This window comes from Dasypus novemcinctus, chromosome 3 (genome assembly GCF_030445035.2).
Source record: "Dasypus novemcinctus isolate mDasNov1 chromosome 3, mDasNov1.1.hap2, whole genome shotgun sequence".
Classification (NCBI taxonomy): Eukaryota; Metazoa; Chordata; class Mammalia; order Cingulata; family Dasypodidae; genus Dasypus; species Dasypus novemcinctus.
Genome location: NC_080675.1, coordinates 174,539,347 through 174,566,558, shown reverse-complemented (window position 1 = coordinate 174,566,558; position 27,212 = coordinate 174,539,347). Strand labels below are relative to the sequence as shown.

Below are 27,212 nucleotides of genomic sequence, written 5' to 3'. Positions count from 1 at the left end.
GTCAAACTATTTAAATTTATCAAATTTAATTATATTTAACTATTTGACAATTATTAATTCATAAAAACTTAATAAATATTTATTGAACAAACCATGCTTTCATACTTATGTGGCTATTGGTCAAATGATCAACTCTCTCAGCCTCTGTTTCCTTATACTTTATAAAATGGAATTGTTGAGCATGGTCAGTAGTTCTCAAAGCGTGGTCCATGGGTTCCCTGAGAAATTGCAGGGGGTCTGTGAGGTAGAAACGATTTCCATAATACTACTAAAACATTTGCTTTTTTCACTGTGTTGACATTTGCACTGATGGTATAAAACCAATGGGGGTGAAAGGGCCTTAGCAAGAAACAAGACAGAAGCAGCAAAGTGTGCTATTAGCCACTATATTCTTGACTACCACTCATTTTGTAGCAAAAATTGTCAATTTCACTTAACAATGCCTTTAATGAATGAGTAAAACTGTTAATTTTCCCAAATCTTGATGCTCAAGTACATGTGTTTTTAATATTCCACATGACAAAAAGGAAAGTACACAAAAGCATTTCTGTTGCATGATGATTTAGGTTGGTATAATTGTTTCATTTGCTAGCTGAACTAGCCACTTGTTACATGGAATATCATTTAACTTGAAAAAAGGACTAACAGATAAGCCATTATTTTTCAGACTTGTTTGTTTTGTTTTTAATGAATAAAATGAGCTGAGCAATTCAAGAAGATAACTGATAATATTTGTTGCCAATCATAAAATTTGAACTTTCAAAATCAGAATTTTGGAAAATTCTTATGCACCACTATGAACCTAACAGCTTCCCAGAATTTAACATTTTTTTGATGTGTTGATATTCGAGACTGTGTTCTTTTTAAAATATTGTATAATGAAATGTGTCAATATTTGGAAGATCTGCCATAACTTGAAGAGCCAATATTTTCTAAATGACTAGTACAGGATGTTATGTGTGTATAAAGGATCTATTCAAAGTGCAAGATAGACCAATGGATTATAATGTAACAGACTACCAAAATTTCATTGATAATTTCAGATTCCACATTGCAACTAAACTTGAAGAAAATACCATTTGTAGAGTTTTAGTGTAGTATCAAAGAAGAATATCCAAATTTATCTGAAAAGGCTATTAAAATATTCTTTCTTTTTTCCAACTAACATCTGTATGAGACCAAATTTTCTTTATATATTCAACCAAAAAATAGCACAACTGATTGAATGTGGAAGCATATATGAGAATCCTGCTCCCTACTATTAAGCCAGACATTAAAAAGATTTGCAAAAATGGTAATGCCACTATTCTCAGAAAAAAAATATATATATATTTTTGGCTTGGAAAATAATATTTTTCAAAAATATTTATGTGAACACATAGTAAGCTTATTACTGTTATTTTAAGTGGATTAATAAATAGATATTTTAATGTTTTCTTTTTGTTTATTTCTAATATGATAAATATCTACAGATGGAACTCACGTAAACAAAAGCTCTTTGGGCTCTTCTACCATTTTTAACAATATAAAAGGGTCTAAAGCAAAAAGATCTGAGAACCATTAAGCTAGATGACCTTTAGGGTTCATTCTGCTTAAACTTTACTGTACTCCTGTGTTCCCAGTTTCAGGATAAAAACATCCAAAATCAGATCTGTTCCACCTTTTCATTCCAAGACATAGTCCTAATAATTTATCGTTAAAAGGTGAATTTTACCTATTTTCCTCTGATATTTTGCACTTTAGGTTCAGTGCACAAAGGACATGATAAAAATAAAACTTTCATTTTTTTTGAAGTACCTTATGGTCTGTGAAACAATTTCATACTCACTGTCTTACTGTCTCTCTTAACAATCCCTACAAGCAGATGAAGTGCAGCTTGAGCACTTGAATACAAATCAAAAGAAAGCAAAATGTCTACGGTCCTTTGGGTACAAATAGCAAGATTTGGAGAAAGTCAAGAATACAAAAATGAATTCGTATCTCTGTTTTCCTCTACCATTTTATGTTAGATGAGTGAAATGTGGTATTTTAGTACTGACCTAAATAGGGATCACACAAAAAAAATATTATTTGATGTTTTGTTTTCAATATCTCAGAAAACTTTGATGTTTATTATCTGAGTTTCAGGTTTTAAGGCATAAAATTTTGCATTATATAGAAAATTATTTCAGATATTCAACCTTAGTATTAAGGCTACTATTTGTGTGATATTCAAATATTGCAGGCCATGGCCAGACATATAGTCCTGGTTCTGACTGGCCATGACTTAGCCATATGATTGTTTCTCAGTGACATCATCAGAGAACTGTTAACCCTTGCCCTGCCAAACTCATGGGGCTGATGTGAGTTTCATCTCCTAGAAATGGAGGCTCCATAAATACATATGACTTGCAGTTCATACATAATGTCACGTTTCTACTACTATGCTTAATTTTTAAAATGGCATTTTATTTATTTTAATTTGAACATTAAGTGCTCAGCAAAAGAAGAGTCTATCAATGTTTAAACTTATTTTATCCAGTCTTGCACCACACGTTTATGATAGTGGTTGGGAGATGCTAGTTTAATTTTAAAAATTCCAGTGCATATGTGAAAAATAGACCTAACATTTTAGAGTTTCTTTCCCAAATAATCCTATTGGAAATACATTCTCAGGTCAAGGAATTTGAAAATATTTTCAAGAAAACTGAAATAGCCATAAAGAATTACCAGGGAAGCGGACTTGGCCCAGTGGTTGGGGCATCCATCTACCACATGGGAGGTCCACGGTTCAAACCCTGGGCCTCCTTGACCCGTGTGGAGCTGGCCCATGTGCAGTGCTGATGCGTGCATGGAGTGCCCTGCCACGCAGGGGTGTCCCCTGCATAGGGGAGCCCCACGCATAAGGAGTGTGCCCTGTAAGGAGAGCCGCCCAGCGCGAAAGGAAGTGCAGCCTGTCCAGGAGTGGGTCCTCACACACGGAGAGCTGACGCAGCAAGATGACACAACAAAAAGAAACACAGATTCCCGGTGCCGCTGATAAGGATAGAAGTGGTCACAGAAGAGCACACAGCGAATGGACACAGAAAACAAATAATTGGGGGTAGGGGGAGAGAAATAAATCTTTAAAAAAAAAAAAAAAGAAGGTATTACCAAGTGAGCATGGTGTTTACTTACTTGACTGAGGGTTTTAATAACGCGCCATCTTTGGTCCAGGTGTACATGACCTCGCTGGGGTTAACAAGGTCACACAATATATTGATGACCTTGGTCCTTTTGGTAATGTATACCGTATTTCCAATCCTTGAAGTTATTGTTTTATTAAAGGAAATGGACGGGGGGTGGCTCTGCCTTGCGAGAACAGGACCCTGTGGCCTGAACATCAGCTTGCCGGAGCTCCCTGCATTCGAGCCTTGGGGCACGCTTCCCGTTTCTCCCCTGAGCTGAGCCGCCGGAGGCGCCTCCTCCGGGATGCCCCTCCACTGCACGTGAGCAGGCTGCGCCTTAGCTAACTCGGCCACCAGCTGATAGATCACTTGGGAAGCGAGGTCATCACTGACTTCTCCGGTTTCCATGAGCTGACTCATGTTTTTGATCAGATCTTCAAACTGGGCCGTATCCATGCTATAGGATCCTTGTTTAACCGCTGCTTCAAACTGCTTATTCTTGAACTCCCAGGAGCTGGTCTTTCCCGCAGAACTGCTGCAGTGGCTCAGCAGCGCTCTCAGGAATGGCTGCTTATTAACCTGGCCCTCGTCTAGATAGAGCTCGTTTTTGCTGCTCCGCATCGGCCGCATTTTATCCCACGCGGCTCCCAAACCACCGGCTTCGTTGCGGTCCGTGCCAGCATGTCCCCTCATGTGCTCTCTCAGGGCTGGAGGTGCGATGAGGCGGTTGTCTGTCCCGATGAGCTTGAGGACGACGGTCTCGTGGGCAGAGCCCGCCACGCACCGGTACACGCCGATGTCGGGGGCTGCGAGGCTGTGGATTTTGAGCGAGCCCGACTTGGTGACCCCCAGCCGCTTGGAGTTCTGCAGACAACGGCCGTCCTTCTCCCACTGGATCAGAGATTTCTGGAATCGCCGCACTGGGCATTTGATCATCACAGACGTGTTGGGCAGCAAGTAGGCTCTGCTGCCGATCGTGAGGTTAACACGCTTCTCTTCCCGCGTCTGGATGTAGACTCTCTGCACGCTGAGGATCTGGGGGCCCTGCTCACCGGGTTTTGTTTTCACCTCTGGCTTTATTTCTGCAGGATAAGAGGAAGAAAAAGAAGCAAAACCAAATATCTCAATAATAAAAGCTTTTTGACATGGCAACAAATACATCATTTTCCTTCTTTGAAAACACTTGAGAATTAAAGCATGAGTAACGGTATCCATCCGACGGGCTGGGACACACCTCACAACCCTCCACTGCTTCAGCAACAATCATACAAAGGGTTGAGTAAATTGCGTGAAGACGCGACGAGTAGTCCACAAAGCTCTGGTGGGGGAGGGGTGAAGTTCAAAGCCTCAATGTAAAGTGTGGTGCGTGTGAGTCCCTCCATCAGAGGGACGTGAAAATTAAACCAGACCCTTCATATAAAGCCCCCCCCCCCGCAGTTTGAGGAACGTAAGAAGCTCTCAGAGATGGTCACTGTGGCCACTGGCCAGGACAAAGGCCCAGCCAGCAGGACAGTCTGAGTGGGGCCAGAGATGGGGCTGCACTAACTTGTTTGTGAGCACCGACTCCAGGCAATGGGCTCGGGTCAAAGAGAATCATGTTCTTCAGCTCTCCTCCCCCAGGGAAAAGTTTTCTCCCTTGGTTCTACCTGTAGGAAGCCCTCGATATGTTCTGGAGTGATCCTGAAACGGAGGGGTGCATCGTGGAGATGGGGCTCTATTCCTCTTTGATGAAGAACTTAGCATGGGGTGTGGGCTGGAGGGCCTGGGAGCACCAGGTAGCCGGAGAAGACCTTAGACGCACAGGGAAGTCCGCCTACTGCTGTAGGTCGTGGGCCTGGGGGTCTCGGCGCCTGCAGGATGCCAGCTATGGGCCCTCCTGGTCAAAGGGACACACTGGGCTGGGCGAAGAACCAGCTGGAGACTCCACTTGGATGCCTCCTCAGGGCTTTGGCACGCATTGCTGTGCGTTTCCTGACACCCCGGTTTGCCAGAACACCCCCCAGGGCCCTCTTCAGTGGCTCATGAGCCCTTTAGGGTCTGGACCCCTGCTGGGGTGCAGAGGGGCCAGGAGGTTCAGGAGAACAACTGGGCGGCCTCTCAACTGCTGGGTGGAGAGCGCTCTTGGCAGAAGAGCATAACGACTTTCCAGCAAATTCCACAGAGGTGCAATCGGATCGGGACGTCAGGGACAGAGCCGGGGCTCTGCCTGGGGACGCTCCAGGCTCCCCTCCAAGTGGACAGGCATGCATGTGTCCGTGCTGAGATACTGAGGATCCTCGAGGATATCGACCTGCCACCGCCACTGAAGGGGTATAGATTTTCTTAGGATTGGCAACACAGATTTTTGAATTTACTGTGTTCAAAAGCAGAAAATAATGTAGAGAGGATTCCTGGTAAATTTATAGCCTATCCATTACTATAGGCCAGGATGGTATTCAAAATAGTTCATCTGTACAGCAAGGGCAGTGGCTGCTTGTAGTTTTGGAGGCCACCCGCTGGGCCGAGTGTTACCTCCTTAATTGCTAGACTGCAGGGAGAGCAGGTGGTTCCTGGGCGAGGGGTCTGAGTAGCTGAAAGAGAGTCATAGGGCTCAGGCTGCAGCTATTTACTAACCATTTGGGAAGTATTTCAGTATTCTAATAATAAGTATGGACACACTGGTGTATGCAAGTTCAATATCAACCCTGACTGCAGGTACAAAAAGCAGTGGTTCTGAAAATAATTTGCTGCACATTAGAATCACATGTGTACATGCATTTTAAATCTCAATGTCCTAGGTTTCATCTAGAGCAGGGGTTCTTAACAAGGGGCCTGTGAACTTGAACTGAAATTCAAAAAAGCATTATTCTTGTGGGGATGTGTCGGTGTGTGCGTGATACATTTATAAAGTAATCCACAGTACAGTGTGGACTTAGTAAGGGGTCCATGGTTTTCACCTGACTGGTAAAAGGGTCTATGGAACAAAAAAGGTTAAGAACCCCTGACCTAGAAAAATGTTGATTTATGGAGATCAGCCTAGGCAACAGAAATTTTAAAAACCTCCCCAAGTCTTTATCGTACATAGAGTCTTCTGCCAGAAGCCCGTAGGAGAAACTTCTTTCCGGACGTGGTATCAGAAGGGAGTATACCTTACTCTGAGTTTTTGGTTCTTTCTCTAATGAGCACTGAGCTGCGCAATCAAGCAGGTTGCCTTTTTCAAGACGGATGTTATGTCAGCAAGTTTAGAGCCAAATCTGTGCCCACACGTAACCTCACATCAACCTTTTTTGCTTGTTTCCTTTTTTGCTTATTGCCTACTTTTTTTTTCTTTCAGAGAAATCACAATACCTTTTCTTTAGCTAGAAGACAAAGGAAAACAAATGAATTATGTAAAGGCCAGAACCTTGGAGTGAAGAGAAAAGGAAACCAGCTAGGTGGACAGAGACCAGAGCCAGTCCACTCAGCCCCACGGCCGACCCGGGGACAAAGCCGCACCTGCAGCTGCCAGCATGCTCACCTGCACGCCTGCACCCTGGACAGCCTGCACCCACCTCTGCCGACCGTCTCGGAGGCCCCCGGCCACGTGCGAACTCCCCACGCAGGAATTCTCTTTATGAAGGGCTGAGGATGAAGGGGGCTTGGAGCACCCCACACAGGGGCAGGAACAAAGAATTCCCGCCCCCATCCCATGCTTGCCGCTCGCAGGAGCCAAAGAGGCCCAAGATGCCCAAAGGGTTCTCGGGAGCAGGCCTGACCACAGCCCTGCTCCAGGGAAAGCTCGGCCGCAGGCTGGACCTCTGCATTCCCAGGACCACCCCTACTCCCAGGCGTTCTGGCTCCCAGTTGGCTGAGCCCCCAACTCCTTTCCCAGGCCTGCCCAATGGCCCCGGACAGCACCCGTCCCCTGGAGGTTAAGCCTCTGTCTGCTCAGACCCTCGTTTAGCACCTACTGGTAATTTTACTTTTCTGGTTGTGCTTCACTAATATATATTAGTGGCCTATTGTTTCTGCAAAAGACAGGGTATACATGCATGTCTGTGCATGAGTAATATACACACATAAATACATATACACGCATATGCATATGTATATAACATACTATTATTATTTAAATGCATCCAGTTGAACACCCTGTCTGGCCACAGTTTTTTTTGTGGTGGACAAGAGAAATATGGGGGTGGATGTGGCTGGCTTTGAGACATATTCTTTAAAAGCAGAATATAAATTGGGTCCAAAATCAAGTAATTTGTGGAGACAGACTATTTTAGAGTAGCAGTGGCTGCTGAGGAGGTGTCCTAGCTTGAAAGTTCCTCTTCTCCCCGGCACGGCTGAGAAGCCCATTTGGGGAATGAAGTACACCCGCCTAGCTCAGAGGTTCAAGCTGGGGATGACCTAAGGCTGGCCCGAGGCCCACCAAGCATCTTAATGTCCTAGAACCCACTCCGATGATGGGTTCTAATTACCCTCAAGTCCACGGGCAGCCAGATGTCCTTCACCTGAGTCTGGGGGTCAGAGTAGAAGGGGACCCTAGATGGGACCGTGTCTCCTCCCAAGGTGGTCCATGGGGTCTTCAGGCTTGGGTGAGGACCTACTCCAGGAGGCTGGGTGAACCCCATTACAGCCTCGCCGCTGCCTCTGGCAGGCAGGCCCTGTGACCCCAGCTGACCCTTTCCCAATTCCGCCTGGCAATTGCTCAGGCTGGGGAGTCAGCAGGGACTCCCGCCAGAGATCGAAACTCAGGGGCTCTGCCAGGCTGCCAGCTTCCACGGCGTGGGCCAGGTCCCCTCTTGGGACTCCTGTGAGTTCCTCTGGAGCAGGGCCCGGGGTGTGGTGTCATCGGACACAGTTCTTGGGCAAGCAACTGGTCTGGTCTGGGGGTGACTGCCTCCTCCCGCATCTGGAGATGCTGCAAAGCGCAACAATGGCCAGGCCTGATGAGGCAAGGGCGCCGGCCGCCGTGCGGAGAGGCCAGGTACCTACAGCGTCTTCCAGGAGGGGCTGCTGTGTTGAGCAAGGAGCCCTGCCATTAGTGTGGAGGTGAGAAGGGCCACATGTGAGGCTTTTATAGAAAACCCAAAGATCCGTCTTCCGTGTGTGCTCCTTCCGGGCCTTGTGCCAGCCTGCCGTCCCCAATAAAGGCCAGCTCGAGGTGCCCCAAGGCTGGTTCCAGCAATTTTCTCAGCTCCCTGCTTGCTTCTGCCTGCCTTAGCTCCAGGCATATCCCTGCCATGACTCCAAGTCTTGGTGCGGGGCCAGGTTCCTGCCCTGAGCCATCTGGGCTGGATATTTACACTCGGTCGCGCCAGCATCTGACTCCTGCCACTCCCTAATGGGCTTTGGCTGCCACACGGCCTCTAAGCCTTCCTATTACCCTGCTGGAACCCTGGCGCCCGCCGAATCCAGGCCCGAGTCTGGCTGCTTGACTTGCCGGTTCCCACCCCTTGCACTCCGAGTGGAAGCTGTGACCAGCTCCTTGGGAGCTGTGCAAGAACAAGAGCAGCTCTTCTGGATTCTCCTGGGCTTCTCCGGGGGCAAGAGCACAGGCAGCTCAGACGAGGCTGCAGGCAATGCTCCGGGGGGGCCTTGCTAACTGAGCTGCGAAGACCCCCGAGTCCCAGGGAGGACTGGCCACAGGAAACGCAAGATCAGCCTGAAAGAATGGTTTCCACTCGTTCTGTCTAGTGCACTTTTCAACCAAATGCAGTCTGGCTCCTGCTGCCAGCGTCCCTCTGAAAGCGCTCCGGGAAGGCCGCCAGCGGCCACCCTCCAGGATTCTTAGTTGATCATTCTACAGCATGTGGCACCCTTAATCACTCACTTCATGAAGAGATCTCTCCTCCCAAGTTTTCCCAACCCTTTCTTCCGGTCCTTTCCCACCACTGTTCATTCTCAGGCCCCTGCTGGGTCCTCTTCCACTAACTATTCCTTCTTTGCCACCACCTCTCAGATGCCAGGGCAAGGCCACTTTCTCGTCTTGCTCTAGACCTTTCCTTAGATGGTCTTGTGGTTTCAAAGAACAACTGAAAGCTGATGCCTCCCAAGTCGGTCTCTCTAGCCTAGAGCTCTCTCTGGAGCTCCAGATCTGACCGTCCAGCGCAGACTAGAAATTTCTTCCTTGTGCGCCAAGTTTAAAATAGCTAAACACATCATCTCTGTCCCCCATCCCCCATTGTCCTCCCCTTCCTGTATTCCCTAAGTTAATGGCATCCTCGTCCACCAGGTTCCTCAAGCCAGAAACCGGGGTGTCATCCAAGATTCCTCTCCATCCAGAGGTGTGCCAGCCCTCGTGCTCACTAAGCCAAGAGGGCTGTGGGCATCTAGTTACAACTCTGGAAGAGAGAGCATGTTGGGAACTGATATTGGCCATGGTGGGAGTATTTGCACCATGGAAACTGGCAAACACAATAGATGAGAGCCTCCGACCCCGCTCAAAGCTGGTGGGTCAACATTTAAAAGCACTCCACTGTCCCTGCATCAAGTACTTAGCACACATATCTGAAACATCATTAGAATTCATTCTCACTGCTTCTGCTCTCAAATTCTTTCACCTAGACATTTCCTTAACTAGACTCCCAACTGCAGTCTCATTTATCCAACACATCTAGAAAGCTGTCAGAGCAAAATAAAATCTGACTGTGTCACTTCCTTCTTAGATAAAATTTCAACTCCTGAGCATGGATTTCAAGCTCCTCTACAGCTAATGTCTCAAGCTGTCTGTCATAAGTCATATATTCTATTCCTATGGAATTACTTACAGCTTCCTCTCAAACACCATTCCATTTCACACCACCACCTACCTTTGTCTATTCATTTCACACCACCTACCTTTGTCTATTCTGCTCATTTTTCATGGTTTCCCCTGTATCCATGGGGACACTTCTCCTTTAGAACTCTGCTCAAAAGCCCCCTCCTTTATGAAACTTTCCCTGACCTCTCTCCATCCAAATGCTTTCTGTATCCTATTAACACACACACAGAACTCTACAGTTATGTATTACTTACATATGAGCTCTAAGAAGAGAACCTAGATTTTATTTTGTATTATAACATCTAAACCACAGTAGTACTTGATGAATAATTGATTAAAAAAATAGTGAAAATGGCAGATGGCTCTAGAGTTCAGGGCCAAATCAGTTGGCCCTACTTTGGAATTTGTGTTCCTGAGTGTGATGGAATTGGACTCAGATATGACCTTTCTACACACGCCTCTTCTGCTACTTTTACTGGACCTGTGGTTGGTGTTGGGGTTGGTGTATACTCAGGGGACCTGAATCTCTGGACTGTCCACGTGACAGCCAGGCCCTGAGTCTCAGCAGACTTGCAACTCCTACCCTCTGGTTTATTGGACTTACCCCGGCCAGCTAACAGGGAGGTGAAGAAGGTCAACCACCACACCAGGGAGCCAAGAGTGCCTACAACTGCAAGCAGGAGAATTGTATCCATCATCCATGTGGAATCTAAGGTCCCTCCTGATGTAGAGGTGACTAGACTTAACCATCCCAGGGTCCACAGGATGGAGGAATAGAGTATAGATTAGAGCAGATTTACTGGTGTTCTGCTGGGGAACTATTGTGATTAGTAAGGGAAGAAATTGTAGCATTGATGTGGAGAGGGTGGCCACGGTGGCTGCTGAGGGTAGGGAGAGGGTAGAAGAGATATAGTGTGGGGGCATTTTCAGGATTTAGAGCTGTCCTGGGTGGTACTGTAGGGACAGATGCTGGACATTGTGTGTCCTGCCATGGCCCACTGGGTGGAATGGGGGAGAGTGTAGACTACAATGTAGACCACTGTCCATGTGGTGCAGCAGTGCTCCAAAATGTATTCACCAGGTGCTGTGAATGTGCCATGATGATGGAAGAGGTTGTTGATGGGGAAGGGGTAAGGGAGGGGGAGGAGGAGTGGGAGGTATATGGGTCCTCATATCTTTTGAATGTAACATTTAAAAGAAAATAAAGAAAACAAAAAACAAAAAAAGAAATAGTAAAAAAAGGCTGCTATCTGACAGTGAGACTCAAAACGGGCCCAGGAGAAAGATCATCGTTGCGTCATTAGGGCACAGCACAATACCTGGTACACAGCAGACCCGTACTGTTTGTGGAATGAATGAGTGATGCGAGCCCAAGAGGGGTGCTGGCCAGGTGGGCCTGCTCCTGGCTGGGTTTCCACACACTGGGGTGGGTGGAAGCGGAAGCAGCCAGAAGCTGAGAAGACTAGAGGAAGAGGAGACACAGGGAAGGCCATATTCTATCGTAAAGCCCAACGTCTGAGCAGGTGGCTGCTGAAGAGGCAGCTTCTGGGGTGACACTGGGAGGGAGATCAGGGTTCAAGAGAAGAGAGTGAAGTTTGAGGCCTCATGGGTATCCACCAAAAATATAGGTTCAAGTCCCAACTCTTGGTACCTGTGATTGTACCTATTTGGTACAATCCTGGTACCTATTTGGAAATAGGGCCTTTGCAGGTGTAATTGATTCACCACAAGGGCAGACTGGCTGCGGGTGGCCAGAAGACAAGAGGACTGGGAGAAGAGGGCCGTGAGAAGGCAGGCCCAGATTGGAGTCAGCCTGCCACGCCTGAGGAGCGCCTGTGACCACCAGCAGCTGCCAGAGGCAGGGGGGCTCTTTCCTAGAGTTTAGGGGGGCTCGGCCCTGGAGGTCCCTTGATTTTAGATTTGCAGCTGGCAGAGGAACTGAGAGAGAAGCAATTCTGTTGTTTTAAGTCACGCGGTTTGTGGTTACCTGTGATGGCAGCCCAAGGACACTCATATACCTGGGGAGGGTAGCAGGTGTATGTTTCCAGGCATTTCTTTTTTTTAAATTTTTTAAATTTTATTTCTCTCCCCCCACCCCACCAGTTGTTTGCTCCCTGTGTCCATTTGCTGTGTGTTCCTCTGTGACCGCTTCTATCCTTATCAGCGGCACGGGAATCTGTGTTTCTTTTTGTTGTGTCATCTTGCTGCATCAGCTCTCCGTGTGTGCAGCGCCATTCCTGGGCAGGCTGCACTTTCTTTCCCGCTAAGCGCTCTCCTTACGGGGCACACTCCTTGCGCGTGGGGCTCCCCTACGTGGGGGACACCCCTGTGTGGCTCGGCACTCCTTGCGTGCATCAGCACTGTGCATGGGCCAGCTCCACACAGGTCAAGGAGGCCCAGGGTTTGAACTGCGGACCTCCCATATGGTAGGCGGATGCCCTATACATTGGGCCAAGGGCATTTCAATCACACAGTATGTGCCTGGGTGCCTCCTTGCCCTCAACCATCCGAGTTCAGTAATTTGGAGAAAAATAAGCATTCTTCCTTTCCAAAACTTGAGAACTCTGAGAAATAGGAACCATCATTTAACAGGTCTAACACCAAATGCTACATTTCCTATTATCCTTATTTTTTGTCAGATGCCTGATTGGAAAACAAGAGAACGAGCATTCTAAGAGCAGGTTGAGGTAGATCCAAATTTGATGTATTTGAAAAACCTGTCTGAGGGCACAATTCATTCTGATAATCACTTGTTGGGATGTATATGGAAAAAGAAAACATTCAGAGTTTCCTGTACTTACCCTACATAAGCTCATACCCCAAAGAGACAGACTCTGTATCACTGGTTCCTCTATTATATAACACTCAGCTGGAATTGGAATAACTAATATCTTTGAGCCTTCAGTATGTGCCTAGTACTGCTTCCAAACACTTTTTAGTTACTAACTCATGCTCCTCAGAAGAGTTCTACGAGGTAGGTATAATTACTATTACAATTTTACTGATAAGAAAATTGAGACCCACAAAGATTAAATAACTTGCCCAACATCACATGAGAAGTTCCTGGGAGAAGTAGGATTTGAACTGAGGCAATCAGCTTCAAAGGCAGGGCTCTCCATGCGCAGTGCTGATGCGTGCAAGGAGTTCCGTGCCATGCAGGGGTGTCTCCCGCTTAGAGGAGCCCCACGCACAAGGAGTGCGCCCCGTAAGGAGAGCCGCCCAGCGTGAAAGAAAGTGCAGCCTGCCCAGGAATGGTGCCGCACACACGGAGAGCTGACACAAGATGATGCAACAAAAGAACCACAGATTTCCAGTGCCTCTGATAAGGATAGAAGTGGTCACAGAGGAACACACAGCAAATGGACACAGAGAGCAGACAACGGTGGGGGGGGGGGGATAAATAAAAATAAATCTTAAAAAAACAAAAAAACAAAGGCAGGGCTCTCAACCACAATGCCATTTTATCTTTGCTGCTGGCCCTGCAAGACTGGAAAGAACTTCAGCTGCTAGATATGGCAGAGAAGCCTGGGGCAAGGGGTAAAATGCCTGAGGTAGAAGAGTGCAGGGTTTGTTTGGAAAGAAGCAGGCCATGGGTAGAACTGGCCTGCATGGTACACTGCCAGCCTGTAGGGGCAGTGCAAGATAGCTTTCCCACTCGACCCTAAAATGATCAAAAAGAAGAACAATAAAATTGTTTACTCCAAAGAGAATGGGTTTAACTTAAGCCCAAAGTCAAGGATCAAGACACATTTTCTGGAAGTGGAGCCTTGAAAAGGAAAAATAAAAAAAGGTTATAGCAGAGTTGGGTTTAGTTTCTCTTATCTTCCATAACGGAAGTGTTACAGCCATAAAGAAGCCCACACATTTCCAGCCCTGGGTGTGTGTGCAGCACAGATCACACACAGATGTGTGGTAAAGGAGAGAGGAAATTCAGAAAGACATCATACCAAAGAGCCTTGGTATTCCTGGAGGAGTAGAAGACAAAGTTTTCTGCAGAGAGATGAGAACTTGGGGTCAGTGCAGTAGTTGGGAAATAGCTGCTATGGTAAATTTCTAGGGGATTCTTAAGCAGTAGGAAAAACACTGAGCTGCCCAGCTAAAATTCATATCATAATATAAAATAGGACCAATCAGTATGGTGATATTTCTATTAGTAAATCTCTGTAGCTCAGGCCAGGGAACAACAACAACAAAATCACCCGGAGAGTAATACCAGGTCTGAAGAGAAGCAGGGCAGTCATGGCAGGAGGTTAGGGAAGGGCATAAAGATCTGGTGATAGAACTGGTTAAGTGGGTGACTAGAAATGCCAGCTGCGAGGAATGGTTTCTAGGGCAAAGAGCAGGAAGTTCGGGGACAATGGGGAGGCATGGGAAAACAAGAGGTCACCGTGAGGCATTAACTAAGCGGCAGTGAGATGGGGAAGAAAAGTGGAAGTGCTTTCTGAGTGCCAAGTAATGAGGAAGTCTAAAGAGTCACCGCACCAAGGTGATGGGGCCAGTGGAACTGACGAAAGGAGGACAGCAGGGTGGCAGAAAGGTCGTCAACACAGAGGGTGGGCGTCCTGGGTGCTGGGCAGTGGTTGGAGAGGAAGACCGGCCCTGCTGGCGGTGTGCGCTGGGCAACGGTGGGGGGCGCCTTGTCGGTCTGTCCGCGACGTGTGATGAAGGCAGTGGGCTACGTGTGTGATGACAGTGGGAAACGGCGTGGAAACAGCAGGGGAGCGGGGAGGGGAGAAGGCCAAGCTTATCACTTGGCCCTCTGACATGGTGGTGGGCGAAAGAGGATGTCACAGGAGAGTGTGGCAGGGGAAGTCAAATTTTGGCCAGAGCCACTGATTAAACAAGATGGCATGAGACCGGGTGAAGTGGAGGCCCCAGCTTGTGATGGTGTCTGGCTCTCCTGTCTCTTGTCTGTCTCCCTGGCCTGCACATTTGGAAGGCTAGGGAGTGTTGCAGGTAAAGAAGAAATATGACTATCTTTTTTCTTTTGTTCTAAAACTTATCATTTTACTCTGTTCTGCATTGCAAGTCTTGATAAATTATATCATCTTGAACAACACGGCATGCCCAATGACCATGATCTCTATTCCCCCTTGTTATTCTGTTCTTATGTTAGAGGAAGCTGCTAATGTTACTTTAATTTTACTCTCCTCTAAGGTACTTTATGGTCTAGCCACATTGCTATCCAACCATCCACAATGAATTAAAATCAGATAGATAAGCAGCTCAAAGCATAACACTTTGCCATATGCCACAGCATTCCTGAATTCTAGTACACCTTAAAAAATAACTCTTGGAAACTCAATATTTTGACATTTTTTTCTCAATGAATTCCCAGGGGAAAAAAAGTTAATGTCGCCCATGAGTCACATAGAGAGGCAATTAAAAAGTGGACTTAGGACTCAGACAGACTTAAAGTTAAAAAGGCCAAGGGGTAAATTTGCAGCGATGGGGCTTTGGGCAAATTTCATACCCCCCCCTAAGTCTTGAATTCCTCATCTCTAAGTGGCGATAACACTTATCTCACAATGCCACTGGGGGAGATAAATGAATAAATGTACGCAAGCAAGTCCGCATGGTAAGGGCTCAATCAATGTTGTCACATTTTCTTTTCACTCTTCGCAGTTTTTTTATTTTTTTATTTTGTTTTGTGAATTTCTCTGGGAAACTATTGGTAAGTGGATATATACATATCACATTAAAACAGGAATAGTTCATTTCTGATTTTTTTCTTACCATAAACTCAGGAGGTACTTGAGGTAATGAATGTTGTTTTACAGATGAATAATTGAAGATGGTGAGAAAGCCAATAGGGAAATGAACCCAGAAGCTTTGAATTCCCAGTGTGTCTGTTTCCTCCCTTCCCCCTCCCATCACTCTGCTATCTTAATTTTAATTGCTACAGGGACAGCCCTCCACCCATGTTATGAGCCTCCTACATGAAATGTACAGATATATCTCTAAATACACAGTCTTACATGTATACTGCAAATACAGATGAGTATGGTAGGCATATAAGCTTCTGGTTATACTGAAGCCATTGGATCAATACTTTCTACTAAGCTTATTATTTATAATTCATTGAAGAGGTGTCTAAATGGCCATAATTTTAAGCCAAAGGTATTTCAAGTCTTCATCCTTGCTGGTTTTAGATTATACATAAGAAAGAAGATTTGAATACTTAAAGATACTTAGCTCAGCCACCAGAAATCAACATGGCGGCACCGGTTTCATGCTTGAGTCCTGGCACGTGACACCTTCAGCCTCGTGACACCTTCAGCCTCTGGCTGGGGACAGCTGGAAGCTGAGGGACCAGATTGGAGCAGGAGCATGGAATAGTGAGCCCTGCTGGTTCTGAGTCAAGCCAGGAATTGAAAGTCATGAATTCGGGGGAAGCTCTGGGCTCCCGAAAAGTACTGATGGGACCATTTGGTAAAAATTTTGGAGGAATAGCCAAAGCCTGCAGAAGTGAGTGGCAGAGAGCACAAACTCAGGGATGAGGAGAACGGGAGAGGAGTCACTAGGAATAAGATTTTGGAAGCTGCAGAAAAGATGGGCAAGTAGTAGATGGTTTAGCAAACCAACAGTGGGATGCCAAAGGCAATTTGATCTACCTCACAGGATCACCAAAAGATTTATGACTTGATGCACCGGGCACCTCTAGAAGTGTCAATGAAGACTGAAAAAGAGGTCCATGTAATTGGGAAGACTGGTTGAAAGCCTGTTTAAGAAGCAGTTAGCAGTCCCAAAACAGACTGGTATGTCAAGCTCTCAATATTAATGCATGTAACTATGAACCTTATCCTTGAAAAATTGAAGCTTAGTGGTTATCATAGGTTCCAAGGGGAGAGGTAGGGAAGAATCAGTATTTTTAGGGCATTGGAATTGTTCTGCATGATTTTGTGATGACAGATGTGGGCCATTATACATTACATCAAAATCTATCAAAGTGTACGGTGCAAAGTATAAACCGTAATGGAAACCACGGACCATGGTTAGTAGCAGTGCTTCAGTTTTTGCTCATCAATTGTAACAAACATCCCATACTCATGTTAAGATGTTATTAGGGGAAAATGTGAGGGAGGGTGGGGTATATGGGAATCCCCTATATTTTCAATGTGATATAATGTAACCTAAAGCTTCTTTGCAGATAAAGTGAAAAAAATAGAAGACACTGGGGGAACATACAGAAGAAATGGTCAGTATACATAAAAGATAACAGATTTTACAATGATGAAAGACAAAATGCAAAAAAAAAATTGGGGGGGTTGTGTTTTGGGGGAGGTTTTGGATTACAGAAAAGTTACAACTCTGGCAGGGTAGGATCACGGGTGCAGGGTGTCCGTGGTGGGGGGATGTGTGAAGGATGCAAAATGGAATATGATTGTGCTCATGTGATCATGGGGTGTCATCTCAGTGGGTGGAGACCCACACAATAACCAATGAAAGATTATATTCCCATCTTGATGCCACTCTAATAGAGTGGCAAGAATCTCTGGAGTGCATAGGCAGTGCCTAGCGGTAGAGGACAGACCAATACACCAGGCCCTTGATATGAATGCTTGAACTTATGAACCTCATTCTTGCAAAATTGAAGCTTAGCTTAGTAATATTATTGCCTAAGAGTTACCTCCTGAAAATGTGCTTGTTGCTCAAATGTGGCCTCTCTCTAAGCCAAACGCAGCACATAAATTCACTGCTTTCCCCGGGGGTGTGGTACGTGACTCCCAGGGATGGGCCTACCTGGCACCGAGGGATTATCATCAAGCGCCAACCAGCAAAGCATTTGGAAAAAGACCATGACCAAGAGGAGGAAATATGAAATACAAATGAGTTTTTATGGTTAAGAGATCTCAAAACGAGTCAGGAGATCATTCCAGAGGATACACTAATGCACGTCTCAGCAGGATCTCACTGACTGACTCAGAAAACAGGGCCTCAAGCAGGGGGCTCCTGAGGGCTCTAGAGACAGCTGGACTCTATAGGCAGGGCAGACACCCCCAGGAACTCGGCATCCCGTCAGTGGGCCTGACCTTGGAATACGTGATAACCTATCCCCCCAATGTATTGGAGTAGGATTCATTTATCATTTTCCTACACACGGTTCTTATGCCACTTTTATTTGAACCTATAATTAGCACTGCACCCATTAAATATATACGCCAGAGACTTAAATATTCCAGCTGTTCATATGCCAGTTGAAGCCTGAAGCTCAGCAGAGTTGCAGCCAACACCTACTTTTCACTGGACTCACCCAGGACAACTAACAAAAGGATGATGATGGACAATGCCCATTCCCCAAAGCAGAGAGTATCTACAACTGCATGCAAGACAGTTCCATCTGCCCCAAGGGATCTAAGCCCTCTCTCAATCAGAAGCAGAGTGGGCATCACCATCCCCAAATCCTCAAGACTGAGGAATGGACACACACAAGAGGGGAATGCAACTATGGGCCAAAGTAGACTTATTATTCTAGTAATGGAAGAACTTGTAACACTGATACAAAAACAGTGGTCACCAGAGATTCTGAGGGGAGGGAGAGGGAAGAATAGGTATAACTTGGGGCATTTTTGGGACATTGGAATTGTTCCGCATGACATTGTGATGATAGATACAGGTCATTATAGTTCTGTCAAACCTATAAAATTGTGTGGTGCAAAGTGTAAACCTTTATGTAAACTATAGACTATGCTTAGTAACAATACTTCAAGATGCGCTCATCAATTGTAACAAGGTACCATCCTAATGAAAGATGTTATTAATGCAGGGAAGTGTGAGGGGGGAGGGGGCGGGGTATATGGGAATCCCCTGTATTTTCAATGTAACTTTCTTGTAATCTAAAACTTGTAAAATAAAGGTTAAAACACCAAAAGTAGAAGTTATGTGCCCCTCCCCCACTTTGAGTAACTAGACTACTGACTATCCCACTTCTAGAAAAAAGACTGTAGTCCCTTCCTTCCCCCACCTCCACACCTCTTGGAGAGAGTGAAAAAGAAGGAAGATTAAGCAACTATGTACAGAGTGAATAATGAAACAACCTCTCCCTCAGCGCCCAGACTGATTTCCCCACTCAGCTCCAAGAACACTATCAGGCAGGTCTTCAATCTCTCAGGAGATTGGCCGAGTCTTCTCTGGGGAATGAGAGGGAAAGATCTAAAGATATTGAAATCAGACTTCCCAAGAGGCATCGTCCAGCCAGGTCACCCCATAATTAAGCTCCATTTATATATTATGAGCGCCCAATCACCTTTTTAGCCCCTACACTTTAAATATGAGGAAACAATCAAGAACTATCATATAACTGAGACATTAAAAATGAAAGAGACCAAAATGAGAACAACAATAGAAACAGGAAATGGCAATTAAAAAGAAACAGAACACATGCAGGAATTAGGAAGAAAAAAAAGAATGGGGGGACTATTAATAATAGCCTCAGAGGGATAAGGGGATTTGCAACTGAGAAACATGATCAGGGTGCTATTAAAACAAAGAAAGAAGAAATATTCAAGGCAACAAAACACAAAGATACAGAAAGTTAATACTCAGAAGAGATGGAGGATACAAATGAGGGAATTTCCCAAAAACTAAAGCAAAAAGACAAACAGATAACAGCAAGAAAGAGAAAAATTAATAGAATTAGAGTACCAGGCAAGGAAGTCTAACACATGAATAATAATTCTCCTAAGAATAAAGAATAGAGAAAATGCAGGGGAGGAAATCATCAAAGAAAAAGAGACTTTGTAATTCCGAAAAATGAAGGACATGAGTTTCTAGATTGACAGGGTTGCGAACGCAGCACAATGGTTGAAAATAGACTCACACTGGAGCACTGGAGACAAAGAGAAGATCCTTAAAGGTTCCAGAAGAATAGAAACAGGTCAAACACAAAGGATTTCTACTCCCGAAGTATATCTCTCTCAAGAACGCGTTCTAAATAAAACAGAGAAGGTGCTCCACCAAATAAAGAAATAAATGAAGAAAGAAGACATGAGGTATCCAACACAGGCCTATGTGGATAATGCAAGCTGTTTTAACAAAGAGATCCAAAAATAAAATGGTTCAAACAAACAAACAACAATAAAAATACTTAGTTCTACTTTTAATAGAATGAATCCAAATACCTTACTAGCAAAAGTAAATCAGGACATATTTCAGCTTGATTTCTATACGAAACACTCCTAAATTCTAAGTGGAAGAAGTCATGGTAAGTGGAGAAAAATAACTAAATATAAATTCAAGTAAGGAAATAAAAACTATGCCTTTGCTGACAGGGTGGACATTTCTTAAAACTCACTTTCCTTAGAACTATCCCTTGGTGTTCAATATTATACCGTTTGCTGCTTAGAACAACTGCAGGTTCTGCTTGGTTTGCTTGGCCTACAGATTTGGAAGAGGATGAAATAGGGAAAACAAAAATGAAGACATGGGGACAGGGGGAGCAGGACCAGCCTATCAGCACATCTGGTGATGTGTGGGCACAACGTACTTACTTTTGCACACCGGCATCTGGCACGACCTCACAAGAGGGAGCCCTGGTTGACCCCTGCACATGGCCTCACTGAGGGGGACGCGCCGGCCCTTGGCTGTCAGCCGCTGACACACCTGCTTTCTTCGCTGGATTCCAACACCACAACTGACAGAGCACTGCAGAAAGAATTGTGCAACAGAGTCAAATGGGGCGCGAGGAGGTGAGTGCAAGCCAACAACAGCGAAGTCTCAGCTGGTGAAGAGGCGAAACTGTATGTATGGATGCTCCAATAGGCCAGTCATTTCCTGGCTCCCTCCCTCCTTCCCTCTCTCCTTCTCTCCCTCTCTTCCTTCCAGTAATTTATTATTCTGGGCTTTTTTGGTGTCATAATTAAAGTCTAATTTATTGACATTTTGTTTTTAAAAAATTATACAAACCCATCACCAAGAATTCAAGTAAGCAGAGAAGAATAAAAAGGAAAGTTTTAAAAAATACCAATTGTTCTATATTAACATTAATATTTGATAATCATTGTGTATACATGCAATTTAAATAAAAAATGTAATGCCAATGTATTAGGTATAATAGGTAAAAAAAAAAGAAACTATAGAGTAATTAAAGAAGTTGCTGAACTTCTGATTTTTTTTTCATCAAAAGTGATTCATTCCCCAAAAGCCCTCTAAAGTTAAGAAAGATTAAAGAAACCACTTGAGAGATCTGAATTGTGATTTCTAAAGACATATTTTGACTTAGGAGAATATCTATTGACTTGCTGTTTAGAAGGATGAAGAAACAAGTATATTATAATTTCTACTACCCTCCCTTCAAACTTTCAATTAGTTTTCATTGTATTAGTCAGATAACGTCAAGATTTCTGATACATACATTCTGTTCTGAAATGTAATTGCTGCAGTTGATTAGTCTTAATTTATATTTAAATGAATTCATTACTCATCGCCCATCCCTTTTTTTTTTTAAACCAAGCTCTATCCATACCTGGATTTTTTGTTTCGAGTCACCTTGGTTGTCTAGCAGTTGGCCCTCCAGGTTTTTTAGAAAAGGCTTCTTGGGATGGTTTTCTGAAGGATGCTCTGTTACCCTTCTTTCTACCTGAAGAACCAATAGGCTCAAGAGAACATTCTTGAGTCATATTTTCTTTTCCTTAGAACTGTGCAGACCCTGTCTTCCTGCATTGAGAACTATTGTGGAGATGTCTGCAGCCAAATGGGAACTTTTGTTATCTGTTTGTCTATGACAAACATAGAGGCCAACGGATTCATTCTTTATTAATGAAGTTCAGCATAAGTATGCTGCGCTCCAGTGGATAAAATTTTCTTGGCTTGCAGAGGAAAGCTTTTATTATTGGAAGCTTATTGTGCTTATTCTATCTCCTGAATATTCTTCCATCCCATTTGTTTTGTTCTTCTTATAAATATAAATTACTCTTATGTTTGATCTTCATTTGTCTGTTGGCCATATTCCATCCTTGCCTCTAAAAACCAATTGTCCATCTTTTCTCTCTTCCAGATGATTTTATATGATTTATTCCAGCCTGTCTACCATGTCTGTGTTTTCAGTCATTTTCCCAAAACTTTTTCTTGTTGCTTGTAATGTAACTTTTATGTCTGGTATTTTTTTTATTTTTCTCTTCAGTTTCTTCCTGAACTGTTCGAGGTGTCTCTTCATCTCCTTGAGTTGCCTCATAACCTCTTCCTTAAACTCAGAGGTTACTCTTGAGCCCCTCTTTTTCTCAGAGGTAAAAGATCTTTTCTCTGGGTAATTCCTTGTTATGTTGTTCATGTGATTTTTTTAAAATATATTTTTTATTTATTTTTAAAGGATACTTAGATTACATAAAATGCTACCTATAAAAATAAAAGGGATTCCCATATGTCCCACTCCCTACTCCTCCCACACTTTCCCACATTAACAACTTCTTTCATTAATGTGGTACATTCATTGCAATTGATGAACACATTTTGGAGCATTGCCACTAAGCATGGATTATAGTTTACATCGTAGTTTACACTCTCTCCCACCCACATCCATAGGTTATGGCAGGATATATAATGGCCTGTATCTGTCATTGCAATGTCATTCAGGTCAATTCCAAGCCCTGAAAATGCTCCCATCTTATACCTCTTTTTCCCTCTTTCCAATCTCAGCACATTTAGTGGCCACTGTCGCCACATCAAGGATACAATTTCTTCCATTGCAAGAATGACAATAAGTCTAAAGTAGAATACCAATAAGTCCACTCTAGTCCATATTTTATTCCCCAATCCTGAGGATTCTGGGATGGTGATACCCATTCCACCTCTAATTGAGAGGGGGCTGTGACCCCAAATGGCTGATGGATGGGACCCTCTTGCTTGAAGTTGTAGACCCTCTCGGTTCCTTGATGTGGTGGTTGTCCATCCTCACCTCCTTCTGGCTGTCCTTGGTGAGTCCAATGAACTGAAGAATAGGTGTTGCAATTCTGCTGAGGCTCTGGGCCCAGCTGGCACATGGACAGCCCAGAGATTCAAGTCTCTTGGATGTACACCTACCAACTCCAACAGCAACTCTTGCTTTGGCAGCGGACTTGGCCCAGTGGTTAGGGTGTCCATCTACCACATGGGCGGTCCGCAGTTCAAACCCCAGGTCTCCCTGACCCATGTGGAGCTGGCCCATGTGCAGTGCTGATGCACGCAAGGAGTGCCCTGCCACGCAGGGGTGTCCCTAAGTAGGGGAGCCCCATGCACAAGGAGTGCACCCCATAAGGAGAGCCGCCCAGCGCAAAAGGAAGTGCAGCCTGCCCAGGAATGGCGCGGCCCACATGGAGAGCTGACACAACAAGATGATGCAACAAAAAGAAACACAGATTCCTGTGCTGCTGACAACAACAGAAGCAGACAAAGAAGATGCAGCAAATAGACACAGAGAACAGACAATTGGGGTGGGGGGGAGGGGAGAGAAATAAATAAATCTTTAAAAAAAGAAAACAAAACTCTTGCTTTATAGTCCTCTCCCCATAGCTTGACTCCCTCACTCACCTTCCATTTTCTTCTCAGTATTAATGCCTTAATTTTATACATGTGCACTGACTGCAGCAGTGGTCTGTGAATAACATGGGTTGGAGATGAGGGAGGGCATTTTACATCTCTTGGGTTTGTTGATTTCAACACTCTGTCACCCAAACTCATTACCTTTGCTCACATCTTTGCAGACTTCGGCATTCGAGTAGTTGGTGTGACTCAGAGAGGAGCTTAACTTGCTCACTGTGTAATAACCTGGCAAATGCTGCCTCCCCTCCTTCACACCACTCCATCTCTGGCAGCCTTCCTTGGCCAGGAAGCACAAAAATGTGGTTTCTCCTTCAGCTCTGTCTCCCCCATGGTTTTCTCAGGCACTGCTCATGGGCCTAGATCTAGGCTCTGTAATCAAAGACCTGGTGAGTAGGCCTTTCAGGACTGTCACACCTCCTCCTGGAGAAATCTATATCCCGCTTGGCGCCTGACGAAATTTTTGTCAGCTCTCAGCCTTCATTCTCATTTTGGTCCAAATTTTATGGTCTTTGGCAGGTATGTTTCATAATTTATAGTTTGGGATTGTGGCCATTTCATTGTTCATTGAAGACAGAGTGTTCCCTCACTTTCATTTTCTTTGTGGTTTTTTTCTTGGGTTTTGAAGGAGGGGAATGGAATTTTAAAAAAAAATCATTGTCATCTTTAACAGAAAGCCTTCATTACTATTATTTTCCAGTACGGAGAAAAGCTTTTCGTAGGCTTTTGAATAAATACTTTAAAATTTGCCATTTACCACATTGCCATTTATTTTCTTAACCAGCCAAACCATCATCTAGGAGTTTCCTATGTAATAAATTAAAGTCAACTTTTTATTAACCTACCATTGTGAGCTATTTTGTGCTCATATATCCAAGTAGTTAAATAATTGAGTGTTAATCTCCACTCGGCAGACATTTCTAATGATAAATAAGCGACCTTTTCCTTCCCATTATGAATGGGAGGATCATTTGTAAACTCCTTTTCTGGATGGAGGTCTAACATGCTAAGTTCAAAAAAGAAGTGCCTTCAGCGAATGTTCACAACCCACAGACAGAGGAGATGGCAGAACGTGTGCCGTTAATCTCACTCACAAAGGAGCAACCTTAGGCCAAAGGTTCTCCCTTGGTTTCTTCTGTAAGAATCTGATGGATGAGAGTTACTCCAGAACTCATGGAACAATTTATCCCGAGGCCTTACATCTTTATAATCATTTCCTGTGGCCTTTACTTTTGAAGGTCAGTTTCACAGAATATAAAATCCTTGGCTCACATTTTCTTTCCTCAAGTGTCTTAAATATGTTGCTATATTGTTTTCTAGTATAAAGTGGTATTGTCAAAAGTCTGATGCCAACCTGATTTTCTTTCCCTTATAAGTATTGTAGTCTTTTGCCTGGATGGATACACAAGTAACTTTTCTCAATCTTTGAAAGCCAGTAGTTTTAGTAGATTATGTCTTGATATTGACCACTCTGGGCCAATTTTCCCACGGACATGGTGTTTGCTTTCAAAATAGTGATTGAGTCTCTTTTACTTATAGCTGTGTTCCATTACATTGTTTTGGTTCTCCCAGGACTCTCTGTTGGATTATTTTTTCATTTCCCTTCTTTCTTCTATCTCATGTCTAGTCATTTTCATATTCATTCAGGTTTAGTCTACATTTCTGAATTTTTTGTCTTTATTTTCTAGTTTTTCTTATACCTTGTTGGCTACCTTTTCACTTATTTATTCAACTCATTTCTGAAACTTTTGTTTCTGATTTAAGTTTCTATAGTTTTCTTTCTTTTAGCTCAGTCTGTAGTACTGCTACATTTTTAACTGCTTCAAAGCCATATTTTCATTATCTCATTATGTTATTGATATATTTATTTTACAGTATCTTTGTATGGGGTTTCATCGCAACACTTTTCTTGTACTCATAGTTAAATGAAATAGATTTTTCAGTACCTTTAGGAAAGGGGAGTGTAGAGGGTGGGGGTGTTTCAGGGCAGTCATCTCTTCTTCATTGCCTACAGGTTCCCTCCTCTGGTGTTAAAAAGCCGTATTCAATAATTTGGCTTCTAAGTCTAGCCATGCCCACAGTTCTGAGATTCGTATCTTCTGGACTCTTCCACTCCCAAGGATCTGAACATTCTCCTTCCTTTACCCCTTGAATTTCTTCTCAACTTGGATTAGAATTCTAGCAATTTTTGTTGAGTTTTTCTGAAGTCCTTAAGGATGAGAGTTGCTCCAGAACTCTCCATCTTTTGAAGGCCCCTTTGGGGCTTGTATGATCATTCCCACACACTTGGAGCCTGGAACATTTTCTCACTTCAACTGATTGGTCTCAGGTATCCTTGCTGAGGATTCTACTCAGAGTAGAATCATCTCCTTTTGGTGGTATTTCTTGATTCTTGGTTCCATGGCTCTAGGCCCTATCTCTTTTCTTTTCCATCTCTGCTCAGCTACTAAATTTGTAGTTTCTGCAGTTTCTGAGGTTGTGTGTGGTTTGTCCCCACCCACTTGTATCCTGGAATATGTGATGAAACCTTGTCACTTCAACTCCCCCTACCCCACCTTTGGTGATTATAATTGGGCACTCTCTCTCTCTATATATATGTATATAAATGAAGATAATTAGGGATATTAAACAACTATGCTGCCAACATGATTTAGCTTCACTGGTAGTTTCCTAATCATTTTTAAAGGAACCACTGTAAAAAAATATACTTTTAGGTATCATAGCATTCATTCCCAAGCCTTCTTCTACCACTTAAATGCTGATGAATCCCAAAGTTATTAATGTGACACTTATCTCTCTTGAGTTACAATTTTTCACTGATACCTTTATAGACACTCAAACTACATATATATTTTTTTAAAAACCTCATTCTCTCTACTTCTCAAGTCACCTTCTAAATATGCTCTTCTTCTATACCAGACTTTAAAATTAATGCTAATACACTTAGCTTGCCAAGAGAGACATCTGGGGGACCCCTTTCCCCCATCATTTCTTATCAATCCAATTACAAGATGTCAGTTACAGCTCCTAACTATATTTCAAATCTATCTGCTCTTCTCTATCCCAACTGCATCATTATCTCTCATTGGTTTTATTCCAATCTCCATCTAACATGGTCTCTCCACCTCCAACTCCATCTTCCCCTAATACATTCTCTACACTGCAGCCAGAACAAATTTGTCTAACATGCTTCTTACTTCTCACCTGGACATCTTCCAATGGGCTCTCAATAATCAAAGTGATAAATTCTGATACCCCAAATACTTCATAATCTACAGCCTCTCCTTTCCACCTCACCATCTGATACTTACTCAATGCATCCTACTTTCAAGCCACATAAGAATGATAAATCTTCAAGAATCTGTGCCTCTATACACACTCTTGTCACTGCCTAGAATAGCCTTTCATTTCCTTTCCACATAGGTCACACTCATGGCTTAAGACCCACTCTAAAGCTGCACCTTCTACCACACTTTTCTGGGACTCAGGCAAGCTTTAGATGTTTCAACTCAGTTTTCACATAGATCTTGCACATGGGCCACTTTTACTGGACTTTTTATGCAATCGTAAACATTATTTTGCCTCGCTGCCTCATTAATCTGTGCACCCTAACAGGGTACAGTGTATTTGCGGTTATCTGTGATTCCTGTTGCTTGGGGTAATCAACGTGGTGGTACTCAGTAAATGTCTGTTGATTGAATGTCTGTGATGATGTAGGGCTGTGGCAATAAGCATGTTCGATTTAGAAGCCTTTCTAAGTCTCTTTATGTCACTCAGTAAGTGTTTATCAAGCATTCAGTAGGATATAAACATGTGCAGAAATAGTC

General features: G+C 44.0%; 1 protein-coding gene across 2 annotated transcripts in view; it reads right to left on the bottom strand.

Moving 5' to 3' along the window:
- The window catches only part of ADAMTSL3 (ADAMTS like 3), a 370,556-nt gene that overhangs the window by 67,113 nt on the left and 276,231 nt on the right, over positions 1-27,212 (bottom strand). For both annotated transcript variants that reach the window (XM_004472087.3, XM_023582689.2), the window contains exons 20-21: positions 20,364-20,517; positions 3,157-4,228 (exon numbers count right to left, since the gene is read on the bottom strand). In XM_004472087.3, the coding sequence (XP_004472144.2) occupies positions 3,157-4,228; positions 20,364-20,517 (1,226 nt within the window). The remainder of the gene's footprint in view (positions 1-3,156; positions 4,229-20,363; positions 20,518-27,212) is intronic.